This window comes from Cyprinodon variegatus, unplaced genomic scaffold (genome assembly GCF_000732505.1).
Source record: "Cyprinodon variegatus isolate N-32 unplaced genomic scaffold, C_variegatus-1.0 Scaffold173, whole genome shotgun sequence".
Classification (NCBI taxonomy): domain Eukaryota; kingdom Metazoa; phylum Chordata; class Actinopteri; order Cyprinodontiformes; family Cyprinodontidae; genus Cyprinodon; species Cyprinodon variegatus.
Window position 1 is genome coordinate 941721 of NW_015150626.1, and position 17221 is coordinate 958941.

The following is a 17221-nucleotide window of genomic DNA, read 5'->3' on the forward strand; positions in this document are numbered from 1 at the left end:
GATTAATCTTTTTTTTTTTTTATAATTGGATAGCCAAAGGTTTCTTAACCCTTTATAGGGCACCCAGTGAAATACTTTGAAAATCCAAATTTCATGCCAATGGTGTTATTGGAATCCAGGACTAGACCTTATTACCTTTGTAACATGCAAAAAATATAGATACTTTGATGGAAAAAAATGAATGTCAATGTAATAAAAAGAAAAGCCAACTTGCCTGAATATATTAAGAAAAATAACAAAACTGCTTCCATAAGAAATTCAAGAAAAACACTGAAAGAGGCATTAATACTGATACTGGCACTTACATTTTTTATTTATAAACCTAAATATGATTCTTAACTATGCTTATTAACTTCTCTTTTTGCGTTTTATTTACTAAACTTTTTTCATCTTAATTTCCAGTAGGTAATATATCATCCAAGGGCTCATCTAATTGGTGAAATGCCAAAATAAGATGTAGCCATGTAGCAGTATCTGTGCTGAATGGCTGGGTATAGATCTTGTGCTTCTAGACCTCACTAAGCACTAGAAGCCTTGCATAGGGTTATGCAAGTGATCAAAAATGGTAACTTGCGCTATAAAGGGTTACAGATTTTTTTCTTTACGAAATTAAACTGGATAAAACAAACTTTTCCACTTGAGTTCTGGATAGAGCGTATTGACAAGTTTTTTTTCATCAAAAAATGTAAAAAAAAAAATTTGCAATTTTGATATAATTACTGCTCTAATTGGGTTGCTCTGTTGGCTAAAAGCATGTTTTAGTCTCCATGCTCCAGTTAATTACTAAATTAGTTGATTGTTATTTCAATAATTGATTTACAATTAATGATTGTTTTAGCCCTGTACCAAATTAGTCAGTATCCCTGTTTTGAAATCAGCCGTCTGAGAATTCTTGGAGTTGATGGTAAAGATGAGGCCACATTCAGGCCTATAGATTAAATCAGAGAAACAAAAATATCTCTTAATCCAGTGTCATATCTGTTTAGTTACCTAGCAACTGTTAGTTAGCAAGCTCTGATTTTTAAGGGGTGCTTAGACTGCTCTTTCTGAGCTAAAAAAAAAAAAAAACAAATACATCTCAAGTTAAGCTAATATTTGGGTCAAAAGTAGCATGGTTGCACTAACCTCTTAACATCCACCTCATTATGGGTAACCTTTGCCTATTTTGCATACCTTAATGGAAAAGCAAATAACTTAGAAACTGTAAGCCCAAATTACATGAGATACATTATTTGAAAGCTAACACCCTCTAGTTTCTTAATATAAACATGAAAATTGGGTGACTAAAACACCCAAGCTGCATCAGTTCAAACAAGACTCAAAGTAGTTTTCCTTTTTTTTATTCTCCAAAATAAGTCTTTTTCTGAACAGCGATAATAATGTGGCTGCTTTGTTGTGCTACATTTCGACATGCTGCTGTATCTGTTAATTGCGCTTTGGTGCTCACCATGTCCATAAAATGAACTAGGTGGTTGAATTGTGGATAATCTAAGCTTTCCCATGATGTCTAACATGTCAATACTGGTAAACATTTTAACAGTGTAATTTTCATGCATTCTGAGTTATTAAGCGCTGTACGGCGACCCGGTGGGTTTTGAAAGGCTAAAGCAAAAAAAAAAAAAAAAAAAAACTTTATTTCTATGCCATTTTAAGGGTAGAAATCATTTAATTAATCCTAAAGTAGGTAAATAAAGCACAGATAAACATTTTACATTAAACACACTACTGGAAATGAACTTGTAATTATGATTCTCTTGCACACACGTACAAAGATTTGTCTTCAAAGTATTTTTTATTTCTCTTCAAGACATGCCTCCCCGCACTCACACACACTTCTTTTGCATAACAGTAGTACAGCAGCGGCCGAGGGTACAAAACGCTTATTTTTCAGTGTAAAAATATCTCTTCTCGTGCCTCCCACCTGTGCCATCTTCTCGTAGTGCAAACGCTTCAAATAAAAGTTAGGCACATGATGGATACGATCGCAGTTCAATTACACTTAAGTGCTGATGACGTGGAAACATTTCTTTGATTTCCTCTTGGTGGCTTTTCCAGTTCATACTCTGTGAGACCAATAGCAATGAAACGCTGGACTTCCTGGTTTCAGCTGTCTGATGCTTGATTAGATAAAGATAAGAAAATACAGAACTACAAGAGTCCTACTGGCTGATCAGATCAGGATTATATGTTTGAGTTGATCGGCGAAGTGCAACCGACTTTAATACTATAATAAACACAAGTTACATTGCAAGCTTATGGTCCCAAGCAACAATCACAACATCGTCCTAGTTGATGCTTTTGCTTGTAAATATTGGAGCAAGCGATTTAAGTGGCAACTTGACAATTTTCTACCTAAAAAAAACTCAACAAAATAAAACTAACTAGCTCAAAATAAATTCAAATATTTCCCAGTTTTACATTATGGTACAAATAAAAAATAAATATCAGCTCTGGTTGTTTTTATTCTCCATCTAAGCCATTTCATGATTTCTAGAGAAAATAAGGGTACAAAGAGTGACAGTCGTTCTTTTCTGAATACCACAGTGCGGCGTGCTCTTCATCAGGAGGCCAGCACGCCTCGGCGGATAATGTCAGAGGCGTAGCGCCGCCCCAGGGACGAGTCGCCCCTCAACTCGTGGGAGTGGCATCGTTTGAGGCAGGGCTCCAGTTCGCCGTCGGGCTCCGGCGCCGTGCGGAGCCGCGTTCTGGGGTACGCTGGGTCTGGGGTGTTTGTGAGCGGTCTGAGCAGAGGGTTGCTCTGCTGCAGCTCCTCCCCCTGCTTCAAAGCGGCGCTCAGAGGCTTGTCGTTCCTCTTTGGGATCCGAAACTTCCCCCAGCCTTTCAGATGTCCCGGCACGGATCCGTTTGGGCCGCTGGAGCCGCTGTTCAAGGGCTTCTTGAGCCAGCCGTTAGTTTTGGAGACCTCCGAAACCATGCTGGTTTTAAACTTTGCAGTGGGAGTAACATCCAAAGGACCGCTGCTACGTCTGGCCATCCCATCATCGAATAAATACTCGTCGGAGTCAGAGTTTCTGATGTCCACCAGCCTGATGGAGACGGTTTTATCCAGATGTTTGGAGCTGAACTTGTTCTTCAGCTGGCAGGGGAAGCTCTCTGCATCCTCACTCCTCCTCTTCCTCCCTCGCTCCTCTTGCTCCGGGTCTGGTTTGTGACTAAACGTCACTTCTGCTTCTGGAGCCTCTCTTCTGGGGCCTTTCCTGATCTCAAGCTTGTGCAACTTGATGGAGGCGCGTTCCTGGATCATCTCAGGTTTTGGGAGCTTCATGAAAGGCCCCTCGCTAACCTCGGCCTTTTGGACTTTGACCTCGCCTGCAGGCTCCGTGGCGGCCGGCTCTTTGCTTCGGGAGCTTTTGTTTTCCTTAATCTCCGACGGCTTGCACTGACTGTCCTCTTTGGGAGCATTCATGGAGTCTGATGAGCTTTTCCTTCTTTCCCGTATCTGCAAGCTTCGTTTGCTCTTCTGACCAGAGTCACTCCAGGAGGAGCCGGACAAGGAACCAAGGGAGGATAAGGAACCCCCAGAGAACAGCTTCTCCAGGTCCTTTGCAGAAGGATCACCTGAAACAGAGAGAGAAGCACAGCTTTAGGATGCTGTCAGGGTCTAAACCGAAGTGATGCATGGTTTTACTATTCTGACTAGAGATCGACTATGTTTCCCCCATTAGTTTAACCGATCCTTCATATGGACTGTCAATTTTCGGGGCCGACTCGTAAAAAAATTAAATAAAAAAAAGACACCATGATAAATGTTACTTGAGTCTTATTATAAACACAAATATGTTAATGAAGCAAACAAATGTTAGAAATGAAAAGGAAAAAGGAGGGAGTAGTAATGCATGCGGCTGTTGTGATCTAAAATCAGCTCAGACGAACAAGAAAAAAAGGCTAATATCAGCCAAAAATAGATGCAGGCCAATGTATTGATCTGTCGCCAATTCTGTTCTTTAAGGGTTTTTTTTCTAGAAATTAGAATAGATGGTAGAAAAAGACATGGACAGGTGGATTAGAATGAAACAGAACCCGAAATAGAGGGACGGCTCTGGAGCGTTCAGATTTCTCCTGGCTGCTTCCTACTTCAGGCTCCTGATAACGAGCCACGGACAGACATAAAGGATGGTTCAAATAAATGCTGTTTTTATGTTCAACTTAATCCCAATTTAACAAAAACATTTTCAAATCACAGAAACGTTCAGTTTAGTTCCCATTATATTCAAGAAGAGTAAGACACAGCGATTAATAGATCCATGAAGTAGAAATAACTTTTCCAATCAACAGTAAAGTCCTGCAGAAATCAGAAAGAGTCAGGAAAACAAAGAGGGAAACAAAAATCTACATGATTGTTTGGTTTGTGCAAAAGAAGTTACAATATTAATTCCTGGCTAAATTATCCAGCCCTAACAGGAGCATCTAAAAATGGGATGGATGGATGGATGGATGGATGGATGGATGGATGGATGGATGGATGGATGGATGGATGATAGAAAAAGGAAAAATCTGAAACACTAAATATGTTTTCTTCTTCTTCAAGGAGGAAAAAAAACTGAAAAATCAGATTCCAGACCTTTTCCAGCAGGAATAGAATAAATCTAAAAACAGAAACAATTGTGCAGACGTTTCTGGATCCATTGGGACGACTCACCGTTGAGCAGCTCGTGGTCCAGCAGCCGGACCTGGTTTTGGAAAATCTGCTCCTGGACTTTACAGAGCGATCGCTTCAGCTTCTCTCTCCGGGTCACCATGTAGGTCAGGTTACGGACCTAAGGAACAAGATTCAACATTTTTACCACATCACACCCTGTCACCAGTCCCCGATCAGCTTCAATATTCTTCGGTTGTTCAGTAAAAACTGAGGATGAAAACAAATTTGCCCTGCAATTTTAAAGAAAAAAAAAACTAGCATTTTTAGTTAATTTTTTTTTTATTGTAATGAAAGTCTTATATTTCCCAAAACGCAATGAAACATGTTTCACATCATGGGAGTGACCTGAAGTTTAAGGTCAACAAAGCTGCAAGTTTGGATTCATGAGGAAACTGAATATTTTTTATACTTTTAGTTTGCGACGATGGGCACTGGAGCCGTGGCTGAAATATGGATCAATTAGTGTTTAACTCTGCTGTTGCCATGTGCTTTTCCAGATTTATCGCGGTTTTGTAGACATTGAAGATGGAAACAGGATTTATAGAATTCACTGCAATAAGCAGAAAGAACAGCCTGGGTTATTCTGTCAGAATGAAGATGTCGGTTTTAAGATGTTCTGCTAAAAAATGAGGGAATCTGGATCCGTCCTCAACACCAAACCAAACAGAGACCCAGAACCAACAGCAAAAAAACAATAATAATAATAATTCAGAGTTCTGCCCTCCACCTAAAATATTATCTCTGTATCATTTGTGTTGATTCAACTTTTCAGTAGCTATTCTCCCTCAAACACAGTGTGACGTTATTCTGACAGAAAAACCAGGAAGTAAAATTCTGAATACTGTATATTAGGAGGAATCTAATAATGTTTTTTTTTATCCATCCTCTCCTACTTTTCTTGTGCTGCTTTCAACCCTTAATCTGTCATATAATCCTGCCTACGGCTCTGTCCCCGGTGCTGATCTCTGCCTTGCGGAGGAAGCGCAGACCTACCCTCTCCAGGTCCTGTCTGAGGTGGGTGAAGAGCTGCAGGCGTCGCAGCAGCACCTCCTGCTCCCGGCGAGCCAGGCTCTCCTCCTCATCCTTCTTGGGTGTGAGCAGCTGCTGGTTGAAGTTGGCTTTGCGTTTCAGCTTCCAGTACTGGTAGATGAAGTCGACGGCTTCGGCCGGCAGCTTCAGGCTCTTGGCCACCTCCTCCACATCCACAAACTGGTAGAACTCCTCCTCCATCTCCTGCAGCTTCAGCTTGCGGAGGTTGACCCTCTTCTCCTGCTGGCGGCTGCTGAGCTCCTCCTGATCGCTCTTCGTCCTCCCTCTCTGGTCTCTGGGCACCTCCTTCTCCTCTTCGTCCCCGGAGTCGCGGTGGTTTGCCTCGGTACCTTGGATCCCGGAGTGTTTGGGGCAGTAGGATTTGAACTTCACCTCGTCCTCCTCAGTTAGGATGGTGTTCATTTCCAGGCTGGCATGGAGACCACACGTCACATGGAAGGCAGTCCTGCAGTTTTTTGCTGAGCACTGGAAATTGAATAAGTGGCGTCAGACAGACTGTAATAACACAGATATTACACCAATTAAAGCAGTTATTGATTCTCTAATAAAATCATTAATTTACAACTGATAACTTATGTGGAATAATAAATAGCCTAATTGCACAAAGTGAAAAATTCTAATTTTTTCATCATAGTTGACTGATAATAAAATATCAGAAGTTTAGCGACTCAGAAAATTAGAACGTCTCATAAGTTCAATAAAAAGGCTGTTTCTAGCAGAACTATGCATCAGTGCGACATAGCATGGAGGCCATCAGTCTGACTAAGATGCAGCTCTTTTTTCCACATTTGCTCCGCCCACAATTAAAAGCAGAACAGCTGCAAATCACTTTGGCTACATTTCCACTGCAGCTCTTAATCCAATTTTTTTCCCAGGAATCTGATTTTTTGTGGTCGTTCTCATTAGCTATAAATGCGTCCTTTATCTGACTTCATTATGAACCGCTTGCAGCTTCAAACTGACAGACTGTCGTCACACGAAGCACAACAGTAAACAGAGCAATAGGTGCTATCCTTCAGGCCAAAACAGAGGCGGTTTAATGTAACACAAGGTGCTGGGTGTGAAACACATGAACAAAAGGAAGGAAAATTCATTTTAGGGAGAACTGATTGCTATTTCTGCACAAAAGATTGTTTGGATGCAGATGTGCAATCAGTAATGGTGGAACAGGGATGTTATCAACTTCACAGAAACCAAGTTTATTCACAACTTTATCACGTTTTATTAATACATGCCAGACTTGGCACAATACAGTTTATCAGACCGCAGCTGGAACCGATGCTCTCTAACCTTAATAGCATTCCTCTGTTTGAAGTGTTGTACTTGAAATTGAGGATAAAAGCAACGTTCCAAATTCAGACGGTTTCTATGAGCCTTTTAATTAGAATTAAATAAAGTCTCTCCACTGTGCTTTGCTATCCTAGTTCCCGTCTGTTCTGCCAACTGCTACAATTTCCTGGTGGGCAGAGCAACATGGCGACAAATGTGAGGGAAAGTCTCATTTAATCCACCCTGGTGATTCCTACTGGAGTCACATTAGAGATCTGACTTAAGTTGGATTCTAGCCCACACAGGAATGTGGCTCAAATGGGAATTGAAAAAAAAAAAAACAAAATCAAGGAAGAGATCTTTGATGATAAAAGATCCGTCTTCATGGCGCTGGGTCAAACACGGTCTTCAAATGATTAAATGATCTCCTTACCTGTATGCAGGCTCCTGTCTTCTCTTTACACAGGCAGCAGATCAGAGCCCATCTGTTGCTGGGAATGTGAGAAACGTTGGTGATTGGCTCCATCTTCTCTGGGTTCCCAATGCTCACCTGGTAAACAAATCCACACAACAGCAACATGTGAGTCTTAAGGAAAACATATAATAATTATATGATGAAAACAGCAGGAGAACAATAGAATCAAATAAAAACATCTGACAGATCTTCACCTCTGGGATCCACAAGGCACAGCTGACATGAACCCACTTGGTTCCGCTTCTGGTCGGCTTCATGGCTCCGCCCTTTTTAGGACACAGCTGGCACTTTGGGAGGATGCCGAGCGCACAGATCCTACACAGCCAGCTGCCTTTGGGGACTTTCTGGATGCCGTAACACGCCTGATAGGAAATAAAGCATCAGGTCAAATTCTGGACTTAAAGATTTCTAACTGAGCTCGGCTCTAATCATGTAAACTTCTGACCTGATGAACGCAGATGTTACACTTATCGCAGAACACCATCTCATTGTTGTCCTCTCCGTCTGGCGACTGACAAACATCACACACCACGTCTTCGTCGTACTCGATGCCCAGTCCCTCCTCTGTCTCCATGGCGTGCGTCATGTTTTCGTGACAGCAGTGTTCGAACTCCTCCATAACTCTCTCCATCGTGTTCTCATCCAGCGGCGGCATCGCTGCAGAAAACATGGCTGTTAACCAGGATCTCCTGGACACAGCAGCTCTTCAGCTTAAGATCTCACTGACAGAAATGACCTGCTATCAAAACCACTACTAATTGGCCAAAGATAAGACTTTATGGGTTCTATATCATGCAAAAATCTACTTTTTGATCATTTAAGTAACTATCATGCTATTTGTTGATCAAATCCATGCTCAAAGTGGTATTTCACTTGATTTATGCATCTCTGCGTGGAGCTAACGTCTTCTCAGTTTTTAACCACCTAAAAACCCTATATATTCACTTCTAGCCACTATGAACAGCAGTGGGGAAATCACTGGGGATTCTCAGTGCGACAGGCCGCCGGTGTGCAGGAGTATGCTGCTCCAAACAACTGCAGAATATTTGAACCGTTTGCATGGCTAATATTCTGAGATGGACTTTCTTACCTAAAACCATCTTGAAGCCACATTTCGACCACTTGTTTAATCAAAGCCACGCTGTCTTTGTAAACAAAGCCTGTCTGTAGACTCTTTGCTTGAAGGGCGTCCCTAAATAATCTTACACGGTTATAAGGTGTGATGTGTAGCTCACCCATCTGTGCAAACTCCTCATTGATGATCTGCAGCCAAGCCACGTCTTCTTCGTTCAGGTCGTAGCGACACATCCCCTCCGCCAGGGTCCGGATGTCAACGTAGCCCAGCGCCTCCGTGCCCGACGTCCGGATCAACTTCTTAGGCCTGATGAACATGACCTCCTTTCCTTTCTCTGCCAAAACTCTGTAAGAAACAACAATAAAAGCTCCATCTCTGACCTACTATCCAAGGAAAAAATAAACATATACACCCCAAAAATTCATAAACTAAAACATATTTAAAACCGTTGGCGTTAAAGGGTTTCCATTTTTGAAAACGGTACAAAGGATGAGGCATAGAAGCTCATAGTTCTCTACCTGGTCAGAGGCTGAGGAATGGACTGGGGGCTCACAGGCACCTGGACACCTTTCTCCCACTCCTGCCTCCATGGATCTACCAGGATGTAGTAATCCTCAGGATTCAGTGGATATGAGTCGTGTAACTTCATGGCTGTGATCAAGTCTGTCCTAAAAACCTGCAACACAGTAACAGAATTATCTGTTTACTATTTTTAATTCAGTCAAGCAAATGGCTTTAAACAACAAGGTTCCTGAGTTCAAAGACTGGAATAAATTAAATTATAATCAATAACTCTGATCATTTATTCTCTATACACATATTTACTGTAGGTTGTAAAAATTAACTCTGGGTTTTGAGCAATAAATTATTATCATTATTTTTTTTTTTTTCATTACTACACAGTGCATATGAAGTAATCAATAAATTTATTTTTTGGGTTTTTTTGTGTATGTTAATTTTTTACACTTTCATTAGATTTGCGGTACGCTTTATGGGGGTTTAAAACTTTGAAAAACAATGACATTTTTTTCTGTTGCGCATTTTTTTTATTTGAAATTCTCTTTATTTTAGGAATTTGGGGAATTGCATTCTTTTCAGGTTTTATTTTCACACCCTCTTCATATTAAGCCCATTAACAGCGTTTGCTCATAATGCGCACATCAATCAATTAAAAACACAAATACAGACCAATAGAAATTTCCTTTCACTCCTCAATCCAGAGAAAAGGCTGAAAAGAATGCAATAAATAAAACTCAATCTGAAAAATAGACATTTGAAAAAATAAAGAAAATATTAAAGCTGTAAAATGTTGTAAAATATCAAATATATTAAAAAATGTATTTTTTTTAGAACAGCAGTTACCCTCAAAACATTTAACTTTTTTTTTTTTTTAGGTTTCTTTTCTAGATTGCATTTCTGTTATTTCAAATGTGTTTTATTTTAATTTCATTTAGAAAAGGGTGTTTTTTTTTGTAACAATGGAAGAAATTCCATAGAAAACTGCTAAAAACTGAATCATTAGCATTTATTTTTGCCAATAATATACCTGAGCTGATTTCATATGCTTATAATTTTAAACTAAGAGTAAACGCTCTGCTTTCTGGATTAGCCAATTAGAACGCTGCATTGGTAAAGCCTATTGTTTTTCTTCAATTTAATTGGCCTCTGAGTTAGAGGGCGTGTCGGTAGTTTGCAGGCTGCACAGAGATAACAGGACAGATGTTTCCACAACTACTGTGGGTCTCAGATCATGAAGCCGGCACAGCTTCAGCCCTGCTCTAATAAACTGCTCTCTATAAACATAATAGATCTGCATTCACTTTCAAAATAAGCAGATATTCCTGCTTACAAAGAACCAAAGTCTTTAGTTTTCATTATAGCTACACTTCTAAAATATATAAACAAAATCACACAATGTGATATTTAAATATCTTATTTACATTTGGTTGGCTACAGTAAGCAATGTCAGGAATGATACTTAAACAATGACTATAGTTACTTCCACGATTCAATAACTGATTGGTAACTCAGTTTCTGCACAATCAAAGATCGAACTGGGTACCTGTAACCTTCTCAGAGCACAAGCGCACTGGTCTTAACAACTAGACCAACACTCCCACACATGATCTAATGATCTATGATGTAATAAGTCCAGAAATGTGGATAACCTTCATGGTATCAGAGCTTTAAATGCAACCGGAAGTTCACTTATGAAATACATGTTTGATATCAATTAGGGTTGTCAGAAGTATTGATACTCAAAAAAGTATTGATACTGAAACATTGTATCCGGATACAATACTCATTTTTAAAAGTCGATACAGTGCTACCACCAATGAATTAAAATGCTTCTGTACCATTTTGGTGTGTGTGTGTGTGGCCGGACAAGTGAATTGCAAGTATTATTTGCTTTTCAGCAGGGGTGTTTAGTTTCTGCCTGCACAGGATCAACTGTGGATCTCTGCAGTTCCTTTATGTATTGACATTTCAAGCTGTTGTCAATTACTTGGATTAGGATCTATTACACAAAAAATGCACAGAAAACATATTAAAAACCTATAGATTCCTATAATGGATCTGCAGGAAACAACACGTCCTGTGTGACGGTGAAGAACAGACTTACCTCAGAGGGTTTCTGCCCCGTTCCTCTCCGATGCTGTGATGAATGCAGGGACCAGCAGGTGGAATTACCTGAAATACAACCAGGAATTATTGGCTCCAGCTGTTCTGTTTGCAAAGCACCTGGATTTCCTCCAGGACATATAAAATATAAATATCTTGCATCCATTTTAAATACAATACTAATGGTATTGTGGGGGATTTTCGGGAATTTTTGAAAAGAATTACCCTCTCAAGTTAAAGAACAGAGTGGGAACGCCCATTAAACGCATGCAAGAGCCCATTTCTCCTTGTGCACGCTCTGTTTAAAAGTTGCTGTTTGCATCGCTCATACAAGCTTACTTTCCAAAATAAGATTTGTAATTTTTCCACCATGTCAGACTCACCACCAGTAAGTGAAAATGGGGATGAGCACGTGGACGGCCTTATGTAAACATATAACCAGAATGAAGAACATCCTCCACTATACCTTTAAAACTGGCTTATTTAACTTCTTATTATGAACCTAAGCATCCAAAGCAAATTGAATAAGAGTCCATCCAGAAAAAGAATGAAAGTAATATTTTAAAGATTATTTTATTAATTTACCTTTTTCTGATTTCATTTTTTCAAACTTTTTATGTATTTATTTCGTTTTTACTGATTTTAAACCTTCAGAAAATCTTCAAATCGGACTTAAGGAACCTTTTGCTATTATATTATTAAAAAAGTATAGAATCTACAGCCATATAACCATTAGCTGCAGCTCTTCTTCAATTGGTAACCATTTTCATGGAAATATGGTTATCCTGCAGGACGTTTGCGCCCCCAGTTGTTCTGCTCTTCAGAGCATTACGCTGGCAGATTAATTCATTTGCCGACTTGCTTGATGAACCTGAGCTCTGCTGCTATAGAGGCTTCACTATCCTTTCAAACAAATCATGGCTTAATAACAGCGATGGGTGACTTACAATACAATAAGAGTGACTTTCAGTGAAGCTTATCTTTAATTACTCATGATATCCAAAAGTCACTTCTGCAGGGGGGTATCAAGCTCTTCCCATTCTAAACTGCACATCTAGTCTGTAACTGTTAGCATCCATGCTGCTATTTGGGAATGCTGCTGTGACGAGGCTTATTGAAAAGGAAGGACTTGGACTTTAAACATCATATTTAACGTAAGCAAGTTAAATATACCTTTGTCTAGTTAAGGTCAAGCTTCAAGGCTCATGTGACTCCGGTTTGTTTAGGGCATGGTCTAAATTACCCATCATTACTTTTCCTATGGTAAGCAGGGAACATTTTAATCAGAAGCCAGAGAGAGCACCGCTCTCAGTTTCGGCTCTGAGCACAGAGTAGCCCAGATCTCCCCACACACTGCTGTTTCGGCCAGGACAACATCCAAGGCTTAAAGGACTCGGAAATGTTTAAGTCTGTGAAAACTACAGCAGCACAACCCTAACTCTTATTGGGGTCACATTATTTTTAAACTACTGTAAGTTGTTAATACTACAAGCAAAGGAGAACTACAGTCTCGACCCAGCTAACAGGCTACAAGCTAACTCCACTGATATCAGCTTTTTTTCTAGTGTTGGTCTACAGGCAGCCGTCTGACACCGTTCTGTCTGACAACCATGTTAACTTTACACTTTTCTCTAAATTCAGTTTTAATCTAAATTTTAGCTTGATTGCATTTTCTAAATCATAAATATTTTAGATACTAAATACAACTATAACAGCTTCACAGCAGTGGGAAAATTAATGCTTTTTGGGTTTGAAAAAAGAAATTAGATCATATTCAACTTTGAAATTGGATTCAAGCTTTCATATTATAAAATAGAGCACTTTTAACTCGAGATTATTATGAAGTTAGCATCTAATTCTAGTCCTGATCTTTTCTATACTGCCCAGGTTATCTAAATTCATAGTTTCCTACTGCACAGTAAGATTTATAACTAGACCAGGTATTTAAAGCAAAAGAAATATCAAATATACACCTGATAATGGAGGATGTAAACATCTAAGTTTGGTGTGGTAGCTTTTTAGTTAATGCAAAATAAATTTGACAAACAGCACAGATATTCTGATTTTATGCAAAACCAAATATGATATCACACCTTTCATTTTATACTGCAAAGATGAATAAAAGTTTACATTTTTATTATGATTTTTAAGAGTTGTTATCAAAGTAATTCAATGTTGCAACTTGGTTTTATTTACGGAGGATGCTTTAGCTACAAATGACTAAATCAAAACATTTACCCAAATGTACTTCTGTTAAACTACACACTGATGTCCACATTTACACAAGCTTTGTTTGGCTGAGTCAGCTGAGGCAATGTTTTGCTTACTTCCATTATCTGAGTCATCGCTGCTGCTGGGATGCCTGCTTCTCTTCATCGTCTTCTGTCTGTGGAGCTCCGGCATCAGGACCCTAAACATAAAATAATAAAGATGAGCATGAATGTGTGAGCGAAAGTGTTAGGAAATAATACTGAAAAGGAAAGATTATAAAAAAAAAACTTAAAGGATAACTTCTTAGACAGAGTATCGATTAAAATATCTTAATTAAACCCTTAAGAAACAAAAATAAAAAGGCTAAATTAAACGTATCGATCAGTTAAATATTAAAACTCCACGTTTACAATAGCTTATAATAGAGACTAAGCGATATTACGCAACATTGCAAGACCTGAAATGTCAACAACAGGACGCTTCCAGAAGCCCTCGGAAATAAGAGCTTCTCCTCGGTTCAGATTCTCACCGCGGCTCAATGCTTTCACTTTTACCACCCGAAGGCTGTTATTTTAACAAGAAAGTGCAAAGTGGAGCGAAACAGAAGAAAAAAACAAAAAAATGCACTACTTCACGTGTTTCCTTGGAGATTACACCGCGTCACGCGTGTTTACACTCCAAGGTAACTTTCCACACTTTCCCCCGCGCACGTAAACATCACATCGCCGCGTGGCTCATGGACCTACCGTTACATATTCAGTAAAATCAGCACTGACTAATAGCCTCCAAAGAGCGGAAAATACCAAAAGTTTACGCATCGAGGAAAGGCGCTAACCCTAATTTAGCATGCTAGGCTATAACACTGAAGCTAGCTCGTTTGTGTGGCAAAAACCCCTCGTTCTGCACGCACGCGTCACAAACAGAGACTGAAGTCAGCTTCTGAATCGTAGACTAGGACTGCTGGTGATAAAATATATTATATTGTACTGATTTAATATGCTAAACAAAAAACAAAAATTTTGAGTTGTGAAATCTTAATTTAATTTATAAAAACAGAAAGGACCCACCTTAAAACATGGAAATGTCAACCATGAACAGCTATATTGCAAATTTTACACTTAAGTTTACAAAATGACAAATTAAAATCTGTTTAAGTCTAAAAAGTACAACAGATGATCCATCAAACCTTAACACTATATAAAATATTTGCATGGGGACCCTAGAATGTCTTCCTCATAACAACTACACTGTAAACATTTGACACAGTAAATTATTTTCCAGAAATTGCAGCTTCAATAAAATTTTTTATTTATTTATTAAACCTCAACAAAATCATATAAATAAGAAAAATAAAGCCTCATATACTCTACACTAATAAAACAATAAATACATTTTTGATTTACAAATCCTTATTCAACCTAATTAGTTAATATGTACTCAAATTATGATTTTAGGCATTTTTATTCTTGAGATATTATTAATTAGGTCCTGCTTAGAGTAGGCCAACTCGAAAACAATATTAAAATAATTACTATTAAGTTATAACATAAAAAGATGGTTGATTTATTTTTTCTTAATCAAATATCAATGTAAGATAAGATGTTTATGATGGATTCAGTTTACAATTACCGTAAACCACTGTAAAAACGAACAGATTTTCTATTTTAAAAACCTAAATATATAGTTTTATGGCGGCAATTCAATAAATCCTTATATAATTTTGATAATCTAGTTGTAGAGCTTTACAGAGCTATTAAAGGCTGCGAAACAATTTATTAGCAAGAGTTATACAGGGCCGATTCGAATGCTAGCTTCAGTGCTGTGATGGTGCCAAACTAAGTGGCAGCAACACCAGTAAACATCTCCGTTCTTTTTAGATGAACTACGTGTAACATTTACACATATATTTTTAATCACCGATAAAAATACAGCGAATAATACTTTAATCCCAGCCACGATTATTGATATAAACAGATGAATAATGTCGAATTACAGCTTTGTTGCTATTTTCCTTACCGTTATGCAACCTATGGGCCCACCCACACCCGATGCATCAAGTGGAACTCTCGCTAAGATTAATAAAGGGGGATTTTTTAGACCGAATCAAAGCGCATCGTGTAAATTTATATTATCATGCACTGATATGCACAAACCAATTCAAACTAGAGACGTTTCAGGAGCAATAACTAAATTATGCCGATGCTAAGTGTTAGCTAGCTAGTTAGCTGCGAGCTAACAAACGTCAGTTCCAAAGCCGCCGCCGTTAGCATCAGCTAGCACGGCTTCCACGGTGCTAACTCATTAGAAAACACAAACAGCCCCCTATCCGTCAAAGGTTAGGGGTCAAACTTGGACTCAGTCGTATTTCTCAAAAGTTAACATGTGCAGATAAATTAGAAGTATCCGTTTCAATGGGACCAGTGTTTCGTTACTGTTGTGGTTAAACAGTTGGTTACAGTGAGGTGTGTTTATCGAAAATGAACTGGCGGAGGTTAATCTTTGGCGCCATTTTAAATGACGACGTCGCGTTTTCCTAGCGGACTGCTGGTGCGACCATAACAGATATATATAAACTCACCTAAACGCCCCGGTAGAGGCAAAAAAAAAACACGTGCAACAAATGCAAGCGGGTTTATATCGTTTAATAAAATAATACGGTACATACAGAGCACGTCCGAGTGATGAAAGCCGGTGTTTGAGTTTGATGCGAAGCGCAGTTTTTCCCGTGAGTTCCGCTTGACCCGCATTCCACATACACAAACACAGAGAGAGCAGCGGCGCCCGCGGAGGAGGTTACCCAGCACGGCTGCAGGAGTGCATGTCCGCCGCAAGGGGGCAGCAGAACCCCTTCAAGCAATTAGATTTATTTGTAGTATTTGTATATACGAGTGTAAACAAAAATACATTTCGTTTAAAACTGCACTAGACAATTTCATTTTTTAAAGCACAGCCTTGAAAACAGTAATAAATACATAAAAAATAGTAATATAAACATATGACTGTATATTTACAGTTCTAACATTATTATTATATATTTTCTTTTTTAATTATCCAACAGATTTTAGGATTAATTCATGACCCCAAAATCCTTACACTATAAGCACCACTATATTACATCACTACCGTTTTCTGGTAAAAAAAAACAAACAAACAAAAAAAAAACAGTAGAACAAATTGATAGACACTCAGCTGCCATATTTTTTAAGTAGGCCTATAATTATTATTGTCTTTATTATGATTGCCTTTACTTATTATTATTATTATTATTATATATTTTTATAATTTAATAATTATTGCCTGTATTTTCACATTGTAAGACACTAAAGGGATTTTCTATTATATCATGTTATACAAACTATAACAGAATAAAAAGAGTCCACTAACAGATGACTGTTAACTTTTTATTAAACAAAAAATATAAAGGGAAAGTTTTCAATTTTTCAATAAAAAACTCAACAGATGATCCAACAGATGATTTAAGAGGTGCATCTAGAGGACACAAAACAGGTTTGGATGTAGAGAATGCAGTATTACTGACCCATATGTTGTTTTTCAGATATAAACTCAAACCACTGACATAGCTATTTAAAATGAGCACCGACTTACAGCTACTGTTACCAGATTCTAAATGTGAATAAATTTGTTAAGTTGCATAAATATTTACACACAGTGTTAAAAAGTAGGAAAATATGGAAACAGATAAATGTAAGCAGAAATGCACCACAGAGAGGATGACAAGCAGCATCACAGTTCTAATCCTTTAAGCAACATAGATGAATCCAAAATCATTTTCAGAAAAAAAGAAAACAGCTGATTGATTTGATTAAGGTGCAGTTTAAGAAGGAACCTTGCAGCATGA

At 38.5% G+C, this 17221-nt stretch overlaps 1 protein-coding gene across 1 annotated transcript; it reads right to left on the reverse strand.

Annotated features, from left to right (window-relative positions):
- Window positions 1-1658: 1658 nt before the first annotated feature.
- On the reverse strand, window positions 1659-16149 carry jade1 (jade family PHD finger 1). The gene is made up of 11 exons (XM_015378507.1): window positions 16028-16149; window positions 13479-13561; window positions 11153-11220; window positions 9048-9205; window positions 8690-8874; window positions 7900-8111; window positions 7649-7816; window positions 7413-7529; window positions 5654-6175; window positions 4661-4778; window positions 1659-3579 (listed from the first exon to the last, which is right to left on the reverse strand). The coding sequence occupies exons 1-11, from the start codon at window positions 16114-16116 to the stop codon at window positions 2561-2563; spliced, it is 2739 nt and encodes a 912-aa protein (XP_015233993.1). The 5' UTR covers window positions 16117-16149; the 3' UTR covers window positions 1659-2560.
- Between the last annotated feature and the right edge of the window lie 1072 nt (window positions 16150-17221).

What these genes read in the sequence shown, in the direction of transcription:
- jade1 (XM_015378507.1), bottom strand. Translation starts at nt 16,116, where the DNA reads ATGTGGAATGCGGGTCAAGCGGAACTCACGGGAAAAACTGCGCTTCGC. An exon ending in TCAGACAGGACCTGGAGAGG is followed by an intron (nt 4,779 to 5,653) that starts GTAGGTCTGCGC and finishes CTTGTTCCTTAG; the next exon opens with GTCCGTAACCTGACCTACAT. An exon ending in GGACCACGAGCTGCTCAACG is followed by an intron (nt 3,580 to 4,660) that starts GTGAGTCGTCCC and finishes TCTCTGTTTCAG; the next exon opens with GTGATCCTTCTGCAAAGGAC.